The sequence below is a fragment of the Entelurus aequoreus genome, linkage group LG06 (assembly GCF_033978785.1).
Source record: "Entelurus aequoreus isolate RoL-2023_Sb linkage group LG06, RoL_Eaeq_v1.1, whole genome shotgun sequence".
NCBI classification, from domain to species: domain Eukaryota; kingdom Metazoa; phylum Chordata; class Actinopteri; order Syngnathiformes; family Syngnathidae; genus Entelurus; species Entelurus aequoreus.
This window is the reverse complement of record NC_084736.1, coordinates 70,221,437-70,237,510: the sequence shown is the minus strand read 5'-3', so window position 1 is coordinate 70,237,510 and position 16,074 is coordinate 70,221,437. Positions and strand designations below refer to the sequence as shown.

The 16,074-nt window shown below is 38.4% G+C and overlaps 1 protein-coding gene across 6 annotated transcripts in view; it reads left to right on the top strand.

Moving 5' to 3' along the window:
* Positions 1-807: 807 nt before the first annotated feature.
* Positions 808-16,074, top strand: part of smtnb (smoothelin b) — an 84,537-nt gene continuing 69,270 nt past the window's right edge. For 3 of the 6 annotated variants that reach the window (XM_062051389.1, XM_062051388.1, XM_062051391.1), the window contains exon 1: positions 808-1,167. In XM_062051389.1, coding sequence (XP_061907373.1) covers positions 1,108-1,167 — 60 coding nt within the window. In that variant the 5' untranslated portion in view covers positions 808-1,107. The remainder of the gene's footprint in view (positions 1,168-16,074) is intronic. The other 3 variants (XM_062051392.1, XM_062051390.1, XM_062051394.1) reach the window with 2 other exon arrangements.

Below are 16,074 nucleotides of genomic sequence, written 5' to 3'. Positions count from 1 at the left end.
TTATTTATATTTTCTGAATAAATTATGTGATAATGTTCATCAGTCAACTCATTGGTGTTCATTTTCAATCCATCAAGATGAAAAAAATTATATCAAAATCAAATTACAGTATGTTATTTATGTAGTTTGATAATTTTCCTCGACTGATAACCGTACTAACATGTGATTTATTTTGTACATATATAGCATAATCTAAAAAGATACAAAGAATTGCAGTTGCAACATCCAGTGGACACAATTAGAACAGCTGTTTGTTTCATTCAAAAATTTCAGGTTAATTTTTATACTTAGCAAACTCATCCCGCGGGCCGGATAAAACCTGTCCGCGGGCCTGCTCCGGCCCTCTGGCCTTACGTTTGACACCCCTGTATTACAGTTACTCATTTTAAACCTGCAACATAATTAGCTAAAAACGGGTCAAAATTTACAAAAATATACGTTTGACATTTTTATTGAGTAAAAAAAAAAAAGAATTCTAAATGTTTTTACTCTTTTCACCATTGTAAGGACTTTTATTTCCTGTTTGGCTTTGGAGATCATTTAAATGTACCCATAAAGTAAACATACCCATTAATGCATTTTGGTGCAGTCTGGGTGAGCTTATGTCCTTTTTTAAATCCCGTCTCACTCTGTAAATGTTTATTTTACACGTACAGTAATCTACTGGACCTCAAAGAGCATGTTCCCCTCTTTTAATAGCGGTATTAAAGTAAGCAGGCAAAGCAGGATTAGGGACACTAATCACCTCCCAAACACTTCCCTTCGAGGAGGGGCGCGCTTTAAATGCGAGCCGGGAAAGGCCGCCGGCCCACCGGAGGGCGGGGCTTGCACCTTCCACTCTGATTGTGCGGTTCAAAAAGCAGCCAACGTCTCCCCGCTGACTTTACTACAGTAACTCCTTACTTACTTCCACTCGCTACCAGCAACATGTCCTCGCCTTAAGTAGCGTCACTTTTATTTTTTAATAAGCCCAACTTTTACAGTGGGTTCTCGAGAAATAAGAAGAGAAAATTCAAAGAGTCGAGCAGGTGGTGCAGTTAGGTCCGAAGTCAAGAAGAAGAAGAAGAAGAAGAGTCTCCTCACCTCACCTCACCTGAGTCCGGTAACATGTCCAAAACCTCCATGGAGACTTACGCTGCCCTGGACGAGTCCTCTCTCCGAGCCTTGGTGAGTACACACAAGGACTTTCTCCGCAACATAAAAGGCTGACAATGGACGTTGTAGTAACATCACTTTGCATTTATTGTTTATACTATTACACGATGGCATTAACTGTACGCTTTTTGACGGCTCAATGTCCACTAAACAACCCTCCTGTAAAATCAAACTGTGCCATATTGCATCACCTTTGTTTAAAAAAAAAGTGCTTCTTTTCAAGCACTTGGCGGGCAAACAGGTGTATTCACTTAATTAATTAAAACTCAGAACTAGGGTGTGAGCTTGATGCTTATTTACAATGAGTTTTCCATATACATGCTACTGATTAGCATTAGCGGTTTCGCATGGCGAATTCAACGCCTCCAAATGTTATATAAACCCCGGCCGAGTCATACCAAAGACTATAAAAAATGGGACCCATTACCTCCCTGCTTGGCACTCATCATCAAGGGTTGGAATTGGGGGTTAAATCACCAAAAATTATTCCCGGGCGCGGCATAGCTGCTGCTCACTACTCCCCTCACCTCGAAGGGGGTGAACAAGGGGATGGGTCAAATGCAGAGGACACATTTAACCACACCTAGTGTGTGTGTGACAATCATTGGTACTTTAAATGTGGTAATCCAAATTGCGACCCGTGTTGCCATCAAACCCATCCAGCCGTTCGTTTTCTACCGATTGTCCCTTACGGCAGTGTTTTTCAACCTTTTTTGAGCCGAGGCACATTTTTTGCGTTGAAAAAATCCGGAGGCACACCGCCACCAGAAATCATTTAAAAAATGAAACTTAGTGGACAGTAAAAAGTCGTTGTCGAAATTGTTGGATATTGACTTTAAACCATAACCAACAATGCATCAATATAGCTCTTGTCTCAAAGTAGGTGTACTGTCACGACCTGTCACATCACGCCGTGACTTATTTGGAGTTTTTTGCTGTTTTCCTGTGTGTAGTTTTTTAGTTCTTGTCTTGCGCTCCTATTTTGGTGGCTTTTTCTCTTTTTTTGGTATTTTCCTGTAGCAGTTTCATGTCTTCCTTTTGGGCGATATTTCCCGCATCTACTTTGTTTTAGCAATCAAGAATATTTCTGTTGTTTTTGTCCTTCTTTGTGGGGACATTGTTGATTGTCATGTACGGATGTACATTGTGGACACCGTCTTTGCTCCACAGTAAGTCTTTGCTGTCGTCCAGCATTCTGTTTTTGTTTACTTTGTAGCCAGTTCAGTTTTAGTTTCGTTCTGCATAGCCTTCCCTAAGCTTCAATGCCTTTTCTTAGGGGCACTCACCTTTTGTTTATTTTTGGTTTAGGCATTAGACACTTTTTTACCTGCACGCTGCCTCCCGCTGTTTCCGACATCCACAAAGCAATTAGCTACTGACTGCCACCTACTGATATGGAAGAGTATTACACGGTTACTCTGCCGAGCTCTAGACAGCACCGACACTCAACAACGGCACATCATTTGCAGACTATAATTACTGGTTTGCAAAAAATATTTTTAACCCAAATAGGAGAAATTAGATAATCTCCCACGGCACACCAGATTGTATCTCACGTGTGCGCTGCGACACAGTGGTTGAAAAACACTGCCTTACAGGGTCACGGGGGGTGCTGGAGCCTATCTCAGCTGCACACTGGCGGAAGGCGGGGTACACCCTGGACAAGTCGCCACCTCATCACACCGCTGGTAGTGATCGACCGATTATTCCCGCCGATATTTGGCATTTTCACGTATACCGATATCAGCCTCTTTTTACTGTTTTTTTTTATTTATTTTTTTAACAATTACACATCCACCCATCCATTTTCTACCGCTTGTCCCTTTTTCGGGGTCGCAGGGGGTGCTGGAGCCTATCTCAGTTGCATCCGGGCGGCAGGCGGGGTACACCCTGGACAAGTTGCCACCTCATCACAGGGCCAACACAGATACACAATAACAACATAATCCGATCACATAAATGACCAGTATTTAAAAAATAATTAGTCAAGTATCCATCCATCCATTTTCTACTGCTTGTCCCTTTTGGGGTCACGGGGGGTGCTGGAGCCTATCTCAGCTTTATAAATCATGTCCAAGCACCAGCCAGTTTGCCCTGCTTGTGAAGAGTTGCCTTTTTTACACCCCCTCACTTTTCCTTCCTCGTGCAGTGTTAGTCGTTTGCACACTGTATGTCTCTCCTGCTAAGCTTTCAAAACGTTCATATTTTTTCCGGGAAATCCAGTTTTTGTCCATCTTAGTGGTTCAGTTTTGTTTGATTCGCTACTGCAACGATCGATCAAGCCTCCACCCGCAGCACTCGCAGTGTGGACTCATCAAAGGGGCGTGGCGAGAGTAACGCTCCGTGATTCAATCAAATAACAATGCGACATACATGGATGGACATGAAGAGGATGATATATATATATATTATATATATATATATATATATATATATATATATATATATATATATATATATATATATATATATATATATATACATATATTTATATATAAAATCTGACATAAATCCCAACTTTGTGTCAATATATAGACAAATTGGGGACTTAGTCCATAAGTAAAGAAGAAAAAGAGGCAGCATTCGCAAACGTTTTGTGACATTGAGGAATAAATATTAGCCAACTTGAAAAATGTCTCATCTATAAACTGTGTGAAGGAGCCCAGAATTAGTTTTATTTAAATGTTTGCAATATTCCGTGGTTCCTCACAAGAAAACCTTACAATGTATTAACTCCCTAAACCGCTATAAAATTAAGTAGATGGTGAGTTATTGTGATTTATAGAGAAATCCCATATTTTTACCAATTTATTTAACCGTCCATCCATCCATTTTCTACCGCTTGTCCCTTTTGGGGTCGCGGGGGGTGCTGGAGCCTAACGATTTATCATATTTTGCAATGCAAATGTTGATGCTCCTCTGACACGCGCAGTAAAGTTGTACGTGGAATGCCTTGATGTTATTTAGTGCTAAACCAACCACAACATTAGCGCCTCATAAAACATTATGTCACTAGTGATCCAACGTTTCCTTTAAAAATAATGTTCAAAACAACTATTTAAAGCATTGTCCTGCTATTTACTGATTATTCATATTTAAAAAAACTTTTACTGCAAATGAATATCAGCCCCAAACGAGTTATCGACCTTGACTACTAATAATCAGTACCGGCCCTGAAAAACTTATTTGTCGATCTGTAGTAAGAAGTACATTACACACAGTATAAACCCCTTATATGGCTTAACAAAGGACTACACCAGGGGTCGGCAACCTTTACCACTCAAAGAGCCATTTTGACCCGTTTCACAAAATAAAGAAAACAATGGGAGCCACAAAACTCTTTTGAAATTTAAAATGAAATAACACTGCATACAAAGTTTTTTTTTGCTTTGTGTTATGTATAAACCAGGGGTGTCAGACACGCGGCCCGCACCTTAATATGAAAATGTAATGTTAGTGCGGCCCGCGAGTTTTATATGAATGCCGCTTGACAGCATCACACTTGCCAACTCTCCCAATTTTTCCGGGAGACTCCCGAATTTCAGAGCAACTATTCTCTCGAATGTCTGCTGATTTTCCGTCAAACAACAATAATAAGGGCATGCTATGATGGCACTGCCTTTAGCGCCCTCTACAAACAGCTTGCCAGCCCAGTCACATGTTGTATGCGGCTTCTGCAGACACACGTAAGTGACTGCAAGGCATACTTGTTCAACAGCCATACAGGTCACACTGAGGGTGCCTGTTTAAACAACTTTAACACTCTTACTAATATGCGCCACACTGTGAACCCACACCAAACAAGAATGACAAACACATTTCGGGAGAACATCCGCACCGTAACACAACAGAACAAATACCCAGGATCCCATGCATCCCTAACTCTTCCGGGCTACATTATACACCCCCGCTACCACCAAACCGCCCCCCCTCCGTGCGTCGGTTGAGGTGGGCGGGGTTTGGTGGTAGCGGGGGTGTATAATGTAGCCCGGAAGAGTTAAGGATGCATGGGATTCTGGGTATTTGTTATGTTGTTTATGTTGTGTTACAGTGCGGATGTTCTCCCGAAATGTGTTTGTCATTCTTGTTTGTTGTGGGTTCACAATGTGGCACATAGTAAGAGTGTTAAAGTTGTTTATATCACAACCCTCAGTGTAACCTGTATGGCTGTTGACCAAGTATGCCTTGCAGTCACTTACGTGTGTAAGCAGAGGCCGAATATTACATGTGACTGGGCCGGCACGCAGATAGCATGGTGTAAAAGCGGACGCGACGACATGTAGAGGACGTTAAAGGCGGTGCCATCACGGCACGCCCTCAATATTGTTGTCCGGGTGAAAATTTTAGAATGTTTGCCCCGGTAGATTTTCGGGAGAGGCACTGAAATCCGGAAACCTACCGGAAAAATCGGGGGGGGGTGGGGGGGGGCAAGTATTCAGCTGAGCCGCATCAGAGTGATCAAAGAGCCGCGGGTTGCCGACCTCTGGACTACACTCACTGTTACATTCAACTTAATTGCAAAGACTACTTCCCGACTACACACCTACGACAAACTGAAATTATTGCATACTTGCAAATGTAAGAAAACAATATATAACAACTAAACAGCACAGTTATCATTAACAGCTCAGTGTAGAATTTGACATTTAAAAAAAGATAAATATTATCAAACAACTGAACATTTACAGTTGTCTCTTGTATATCGCTGTTAATTGGTTCCACACATTACTGCGATAAATTAATTTCCGCAAAATAGGAATAATTCATTATTAATCAGATTTTTACAACTAAAAAAACCGGTTTATTTAATTCTAAATATGTTGTTTAACATTATGAGAGCCCTCTAGACATGAAATAACACCGTTAGTCACCTTTAAACTCCGTATACAGTGGATCTGGGTTTGTTTTTCCCTCATCCCTCACTTAAAGTGTGAATGAAGAACGCACTACCGACCTAAGTCACAAAGCGAAAGAGATGATGCAGTATTATCTGCTCACATAAGCTACCTGGTGGTTGTTTGAGCACACTGCACCGAGTCCTGGATAGTCCCGCTCCTTAATGACGCAGTCACATGCAGGATTCTCACAGGAATGGGGCTATAACAAAACCTTACCTACTGTAGTAATGCTTCCTGAGGCTTAGCCACTCTGAACAGTGGTTTGGTCTCACTGGTTATCAATACTACTTTAGTATTGATAGTTCTACTTTATTGAGCAATTTCAATGCTTGAACATGCTCCATTTAGGGCAAAATGTTATAGAATAGTGTAGTTGTGTGTTGTCCTTGATGAGATTGAGTACTCAAATACTGATTAGTTAGTACAAGTGTCAAGTTCTTCACAGCCACTTCACACACAGTCACTGATCACTATTGATAAAGTGTCTTAGTTTGCCACTTCGCCCTGATTCATTCACATTAGTCATGTCTAGTATATGTCTTGAAGCGCAGTACAGTGCAATTTATTTATTTTTTTTAAACATGACACCTGGAACACATGGCAGATATTTACAAGGCGGTCTGACTCATTTGGTTCCAACACACCTTTACATTGTGCAACACATGCGCATGATGCATCTTTGAAAGGATGAGCTTCCTGTGAATGTTTCATTTTTCAAATAGTTATACATGCATACAGTACATTCCCCACAACAATGTGACACATTAGATAGATAGGTATGACTGTGTATTGTGCTGAAAACAAAGTTTCGTTGTACTTGTGCAATGACAATAAAGATCTATCTATCTATCTATCTATCCATCATTACAATGTAATGCCTTACAATTAAACATTACAGAGCAACAAGTTCAACACACATATGTTTATTGACAAAAAGTACATTTGAATCAGGGATGTAATGATAAACTATTACTGATAACCGTGGTAAAACTCTGCGTGGTTAGTATTGCCGTTTTTAAATTAAAATTATTGAAAAACCGCGATTAAGAGCCGCACTTTGATAAACTCACAGATGGACTGGTATCAGCTCGAAACATTAAAATGTTTCCCCATTAAGAAATGGCATACCCCAATCTAAACTTAAGCACATTGCTGTCGAAGCAACTAAAATGTTCAATTGTGTACATTGAACCAACAAGCTGTGTGCTCTTAGCGCAGAGTAACACAAAGGTGTTTTTACGGTGCGTTCAATGATCGCTGAACAGAGTAGGACATCACAACGCATGGAACAATTTAGAACATAAAACATGCAAAATAGTGGGCTTTCTAACAGTAGGTATATTTTAGTTATTGTAACAAATCTAAATATCTCAAGGTATTTCTTCTTTTTAACACATTCAACAATAACTGATAATTTTGATCACGATGACCGTAATATGAAATGTTCATATTGTTTCATCCCTAATTTGAAAACTACTGTCGTACAAGTGTAAAAACATGTTAAGATGTATGTTATAACTATATAAACTTTGCTGTCAAATTATTGTTTTAATAAGACTTTGTCATTTGTAAATTACTTGCTCGCATAATTTAAATCAACTTAAAAAAAAAACAACTAATATTTTGACACAAAAATGCAACATTTAAAAAAATGTTTTACTAAATATTCATAATTAATTTGCTCAAAACGTGCTAATTGTGTTATCTAAAATCCCAATAGGGTGTATTATTTAAGTAAAATTTGCCACGTATGCACTGACCAGATCACTGACTGTATAACGACCCACACCACCTTTCAGATAACCATCAGTAGAGGATTATGTGCGGTCAAAATAGATTGGGTGATTAATCTGTGTTGATGCATGATTAATGCAATCGATTTTGTGATTAGTCACACGTGTTCACTCATTTAATTTAACACTCCTAATATAAACATAACATAGCTACATAAACCTTTTACAGATATAGTGTACAGTATATATATTGTATGTGATGACTGTTTTAGTTATTGAGTAATCTATTGATTGTTTTTGTTCAATTATAAATAAATGATAAATGGGTTATACTTGTATAGCGCTTTTCTACCTTCATGGTACTCAAAGCGCTTTGACAGTATTTCCACATTCACCCATTCACATACACATTCACACACTGATGGCGGGAGCTGCCATGCAAGGCGCTAACCAGCAGCCATCAGGAGCAAGGGTGAAGTGTCTTGCCCAAGGACACAACGGACGTGACTAGGATGGTAGAAGGTGGGGATTAAACCCCAGTAACCAGTAACCCTCCAATTGCTGGCACGGCCACTTTACCAACTTCGCCATGCCGTCCCCAATTAATCAAAAATTCGAATAAAAAACACTTTAGAGCCTCTCTGTTTTAGGTAAAATAAAAAAAGTTAAAATAAATTGTTCTGCTTGCCTGAACATTAATTATTTTTTTCCTAATAAACTCACATAATCAATATTGCACTTTAAATATGTCTTCATTATTAAGGATTTTAAATAACATACAGATCACAGCCCCAAACACCAACCTTCTTATGTGCGCTCTTTTGCAGCGGCTCTCTGGAAACTATGTCCGCATATTAAAAGTTCTGGGCAATCCAATCGGTCCGGATTTTATAAATTTGTATTAGCGATACATGGAAGCAACAGAACGCATGCAAAGTCGACTTGCTGTATTGGACTTTTTGCTCCTAATTTTTGTTACTTTGCTACACTTCTCACTGGCGAGTAGCGAGTATGAAGGCTGTCTGTGCTTCCTGTTTGTGTAAAGCTGGCGCCTCGCTCTCTGCCCACCAAATCAAAGTTTGCAAAGGACTGGAAAGAGGGTTTACTGCGTTCAGTTAATTTTAATGTGAAATAAACACGCTCAGGTGCTGAGGGCCATGCACATAGTGCGATGTCTTTTGTCCCTGTTTGAAGCGAGAGACGAACAAACGCAAAGCTTAATAATTCTTATTGGTGAACATGTCTGTGACTTGAATACCAAAAAAAATTAAATAAAACTCGGCCTCTTGCAGTTATTTATTGCACTAATTAAAACCGCTATGTTAATTCAATGTCGATTAATCGTTCAGCCCTAGCACTAACCGTAAATGGAAAAAAAATGATAGTTAACACATGTGATCGGTATCCATCAATCTCTGAATCGGAAGCATAATACCCTGATGAAAACATCCCTACACAATAATAAACATATTGTTAAAATAATAACTTTGTGGTAGTATTAGTCAAAGCAGAGCATTATATTTGTAAAGGCACAATATTTGCACAACTCTTATAAAATATTGATGGGTATATACACTTTATTAATTTAATGAGGTTAATTAAGATCTCATTTCAAAATGCAGGTGTGTCATTTGCAACATGTTGAACAGTTGCAATTAATTGCATTCTTGACTACCTATGGAGGCTCTTTGCAGGCGAGCACATCTTTTTGATTATTCTACTGTCGGTTTGTGACTTTGTCTGGTCAGAATGCCGCTTGTCTGTGTTTGTGTATGGGGGGGGGGGGGTACTTTTAAAAGTCATTAGTCGCACAAGCCTGCTCTCCCAAGAACTTTTAAAAAAGCGATTCTGCATTTTGGTATCTCTATTTATACTCACATGACACTTTAAGAAGAGACTGTTTATTCTAAAACAAAGAAAAAAAAGTACAGTTCTAATCTATTGACCTTTCTGGCTATCTGTTGTTTCTCCAAACTGTAATCATCTTGCCAAGTTACTCACAAATCACCGTAGGTCGGACAGTCCTTTAGCATATTTCTTTCCCTTCACGTGTAATGGATATAATTAAAGTCTTTGGTGCTTTGATGAGTCAATTTATGGGTTCTTTAAAAAAGGAAAAGCACAAAAATGTGGGAGTAACACGGATGAACTGGGATTTTCTACCAAGAAATTTTAGCTGGGGGATTTTATGTATTTTATGTATGTGTTTTGACCAGAGAGCTGCAGTAAAACAAAAAAAGATGCATATGAGAATCCAGGACGTTTATTATTTTGTGATGCTAAGCTCAGCAGAGACTGCTTTCTGTGAGCTTGGTCCCTCCATATATGAGCTCCCTTGTGGGTCAGCAAGATCCCATGTTCCCACAAAAAATGCTTGCGTTGAGTTGACAGACCAGTCCCCTTTTACTACTGTAGACAGAGCTCCATAGGGTGTAGAACTCGACTCATGGAAAATGTTCACATTGCAACTAGAAAGTAAACATGTGAAATATTTTTTTCCTTTTTATATTGACATTATGACATGACATTGTTAGCAAAACAGTCTATAGTCACAAGGACCTGTTAAAAATACTGCAGCATAATATGCAAGCTAGACCAGTGGTAATGTGCACAAACTGCTTTCCTTCCTGACTTTTATCCCGACAAAGCTTAAAAAACATTGTCTTTTTTATTTATTTTTTACGTTATCAGGTTGCCATGTTGTCCACATGCATGTTCTGGTAATGTTTATATTACTGAACATGTATGGGAAATGGTTTTTGCACTTTACATTAAATAAGTTACAATACGACATGATATAAATTTGGCCAATCATAGAGCTGTTAATACTATATCGTTGTATCGTGATAATGCATGTTGACGACACATTTTAGCTGGCTCCCGCAAATTTGACCGCAACAAACGAACAAACATGTCCACAATGCAATGTAGCATTCTAGCTAGCGGCTAACTTCCCTCCACAGTGCAAAGCTACTTCTAAATCAGTCATCCTTATCTCCATGGTGGAAAATAAACTAGGTTTCTTACAACTATCATCCCTGGAAGATGAGGAATAGCTAACCATGCTAACTTACACACTGTAGGAGGATATGCTAACATCAAGCTAGAGCTCTTGTATGTAAACAAAGGCAGGCGGCTCAATGCATGTATCAGACAGTAACGATACCAAATATAGTAATAGTATATGGCCAATACGACAGTGGTTTGATTAATAGTTTCTATTATCAAAATGTGTTTTGTAATTTTTGTTATTGTTTACAAACTCAGGATATAATTCCCTGGACACTGACAGGCGTTACGGGCAAAAACCAAAAGATTTTAATCCGAGCAAATAGCAGGAAATATTTAATTGATATTGTTACATCGCTATCCTATGTTGTCTGATTACAATTATGATCAAAAATTTAATTATTTGATTATGTAAAGAAAATTTGAAGGCTCAGCATTGGTATGACCAATACTGCCCCTCTAACTACTTGGTATTGTAAAATGTCCAAACATAAGATCAAGTATTTATTACATGTTAACAGAACTGTAAATAGAAACATGTGTCAGCAGAAAGTTACCAGATATTAACAGAAAATTAACTATTATAATAATAGTTTTGACAAAATAATACAACCAGAAGTTATGCAATATGTTACCGCATATGTTTGTAGCTAAATTAGGAGCCTTTGTAACCCGTTCTGAAATGCTTTTGTTATCATTTATGTACCAAATAATACATTGTAATATATATTTTTATCGCACGAGACCGCAATATATACCACCACGGTATAGATGCTAGGCCATAACACTAAGGCTGCAACTAACAATTAATTTGATAATCGATTAATCTGTCGATTATTACTTCGATTAATCGATTAATAATCGGATAAAAGAGACAAACTACATTTCTATCCTTTCCAGTATTTTATTGGGGGGAAAAAACTGGCACCATACTTATTTTGATTATTGTTTCTCAGCTGTTTGTAAATGTTGCAGTTTATAAATAAAGAGGATATAAAAAAAAAAATTAAAATAAAAGTAGCCTCTGCGCATAGCATAGATCCAACGAATCGATGACTAAATTAATCTCCAACTATTTTTATAATCGATTAGTTGTTGCAGCCCTACATACCACCCATCCATAATGGTTACATTTGCACAATTCAACAGATCCGAATAGGAGTAAAAGAAGCAGAGCTCATTTAATCCTAGCCCTTCACCATATCTGTTACTGGAATTTAAAATTACACCCATATATTTTACATGTTGAATTGAATCTTACAATATATACTGTAGTTTGCTTACAGTACGTTTTGTCATTTAAACTTAGTTCACTTCATGGGTTTAAGTGTCACCGTTTTTGTATTAAAGCGAAAAGAACAGAACGTTTTTAGCAATGCAGTGACAGAAAGAAGGAAAAGGTGTTAATTAAACTAATTAAAATACTAACTTGTCATGACCGCTCGTGAGAGGTTGGGCTTGTGTGTATTGCTTTCTGGTATTTGATTCCTGTCCAGCACTCTTGTTTTTCAATCCACTTCCTGTTTGTCTCCACTTTACCTCTGCCCGAGGGCTGTTTCCTGATTGGCAGTCAGGAGACACACCTGTCCCTCGAAGTTAATCAGGTCCCTTCTTTAGCCAGCAATGTTGATCAGACGGCGCTTGTTCATTGTTCCGTCTATGCTCAACACAGCACTACTTCATATGGTACCCGGTGGTTCCTTGTTCCTCACGTTGTGCTACGCTTGTACGTTTTTTGTCTCTGCATTGGTTCCTGTTTGGCTTTTTTTTGTTAATTTTTTGACTCACCTGTTTCACCTTTGCTTATTCTATGCTGGTGCTATCTTATTTTTCATTATTCAAATGTTACCTGCACGCCACCTCTCGTCCCTGCCATCTGGGGTCACATCAACAGCACCAAGCTCTTTCTATGACAAAGCTAATGATTAGAAAAAACAAATTGACAGCATGAGTGTTAGTTTGGAGGCTGTGACAAAGTGAATAATTACCTTTGGACATCGACTTTTGTTACATGACATTTATTATCTAATACAAAAACGCAGCAAGTTTGTTTTTCATGATTAGGAGTTGCCAAATGTGGCGGGAAAATTGGTTCCCTGCTGTCTTCACTGTTATAGGTGGGTTGCAATCACATGACCGAGAGGCAAATCTGGGCCCTTCCGGGTTTCAGGTGATGGTCTAAGCCCCATTAGGCTACTGTTTATTTCCCTGGATCAGTGAAGCTTTAGGCATATTTTGAAAGGTTTAGAGGCTATTATAAAAGCGATCATGAAGAAAATATTTGAAATTGGACGGTGTGGCTTTGTACACTCTTAAGAAAAATTTATATTTTTTAAGATCTAAACCATTTATCATGACAAGGAGGTTACTGCAACCTCACTTCACTTGACACTTACAGTATTTACAGAAGAAAAGATTGAAGGCACATCATGTCTTTACCTCTGAGGGGTCCACAAATTAAGCATTAATCCGTGAAAGACTAAATTGGATTTATAAGTGCATCAGTAACGTATTCATTTGATTTAGTGCCTTGTTTGCAGTGCAGTTTATTTCCTGATACAAATATAAGTCATCTACAATTTATGTCTGCAGTTTTTATGGTGTGAAGTTTGTTTGGTCTTATTGTTTAGCTGTATATGTCCCTGTTGTTCATCATGAATCTTAGCTAGCGATATCAAGATATAGTATATGCTGCTGAGCCTCTGAGAGATTTATTCATGTAGTTTATTAGTGAAGTGAAGTGAATTACATTTATATAGCGCTTTTTCTCAAGTGACTCAAAGCGCTTTACATAGTGAAACCCAATATCTAAGTTACATTTAAACCAGTGTGGGTGGCACTGGGAGCAGGTGGGTAAAGTGTCTTGCCCAAGGACACAACGGCAGTGACTAGGATGGCGGAAGCGGGGATCGAACCTGCAACCCTCAAGTTGCTGGCACGGCCGCTCTACCAACCGAGCTATACCGTCCCAATTAATACTATTAAGGATATTCTCTTGAGGCTAACAAACATCGCCAAAGACCAGTGTTGGGTTAGTTACTGAAAACCAGTAACTAGTTACAGTTACTAGTTACTTTATTTCAAAAGTAACTCAGTTACTAACTCAGTTACTTACACCAAAAAGTAATGCGTTACTGTGAAAAGTAACTATTTAGTTACTTTTTTTTTTCTTCTTTTCTTTTTTTTAAAGCTCCCATTAATGCCCTTATAGCCTTCATTTCAGTACTGTTATTGCACTGGAGAATAATACAATCTGTTGATCAACTCGACATGCATTTGCATCACTGAACTCTGCTAAGCAATGTGGTCTACATACAACACACAAAGACAAAGATATGTTTCAAAGGGCCAACTTATTTCAGGCCAGAACAAATTGACAAAACTATTTTAAATAGCTGCAACATAACATACATAAGTAACAAACAGCATAATAACAACATAGCTGTAAACGAAATACGTACTTTAACTTTATTTTTACATACCAAAGCCTAACCAGGCGTTTTTTCTCTCAAGGAATTCTGAAAAAAAATCATGTCTGAAGACCAGAACACTCTACACATTTCCCCAGTTTTAGTTTAGAGATAAGGAAATATTGGCCTGGCCCACTAGGATCCCTCTTTATGTTTGTGAATTTTATTTTTTATACATTTAGAGCGATGTGATAATCAAACACTCTAGAAGTCTAGAAATAAAGAGTATATAAGAGAATTGACAGAGAGTGTGTACTATAATTCATAATAACATTGATTTTGATTCAATATTATGTTTTGAGCAATGAGTTTGAAAGAAAAAAAAACAGCTTTGTTTTATTAGTCAACATTGCAACGTTTTCTAAATTACATTTCACCTTTATGATTTTTTATTTCACTTTTGTTATGTTTTTGTTTATTTTAATAGTATTTTTAGAAAGTGCTGTGGGCCTTTAAAACATTAGCTGTGGGCTGCAAATGGCCTCCGGGGCACACTTTTGACACCCCTGCTATAGATAATAAAAAATTAAATCTGATAAATCTATCGGTAAAAAGCTGAGCCTGGCGACGCATGCGTGTTAACTCTCTCGCTCTCTCTGTCTCCGCCCCTCACGAATGCTGCTGCGCGCACCCCTCCCCTCCCTCCTTCCCACACTCAGACACACACCCAGCGCGGCTCCTCCGTGTGACGCAAGAGATTCAGAAGAACGACACTGTAGTGCTGCCACAAAACACACTCAGATCTTCTGTTTCAAGCCAATACTACATAAAAAGTAACGTAAAATAACGCAGTAACGCATCATGTAGTAACGGTAACTGAGTTACTGAATATAAAAAATAACGCGTTAGATTACTAGTTACCGCCGAAACTAACGGCGTTACAGTAACGCGTTACTTTGTAACGCGTTAGTCCCAACACTGCCAAAGACTCTATAATGAGGTCATCCGTGTCGAATAAAGCACCTGGCTTTCCTGCAACAACAACAACTAAGCTTTTAGTTTCGCTTATGAAAATGAATTGGACCAACAACCCCAATATTTATTACTGGGACTTAACATGACGTTAGTTTATTTGCACAAGCAGGTATTCATAATTATATGTAGGCATAGCAACCACAAAAGAACACAAACTAATGCAATCTCTTGTCCTTTTTGTTTTGTTCTCCTATCAAATACTATTGATTTAGTAGAAAGTAAACTTTATTGCATCACAGAAAGTTTCTCAAACAATTCAAATATTGTAACAAACATCTTACAAAGTGTGTTAAAGAGGTTCATTTAGCCTACTAATGTGTATTTATAAATAGTTGATTTATATAGGCTAGTAAGGTCAAGTTTTGTACCTGACAAGTTTCGCCCTACCCCCGACGCATACCAGGGGACACCGCCATCCCACCACCTCAGGTGGGATGGAACAATCCACATAACACGTCACAGATGACGTCACACTAACATCACGTGACACCTCTGAGGAAGGCTGCAGAAGCAAGATAGCCGAAACTTGTCAGGTACAAAACTTTACCTTACTAGCCTATATAAATCAACTATTTATAAATATCTTACAAAGTGATCGCTGCAGACACGAGCATGGTTCGATTGTATTCCACAAGATGCTTAAAGTGATATTTTAAGAGCCATTTCCTTTCACGCACTTTAGTTTTTTCCCTGACTTTATTACCTTTTTATGAACCAATTCTTTCAGGACTCTATGAAAGCTCTTTCCTATCTTTGTATTCGAACGACTGAAACACCCAAGAACAGAACAGCAATACAGCATTTTCTGCTCAAACTACACTCTCTCACTTATTT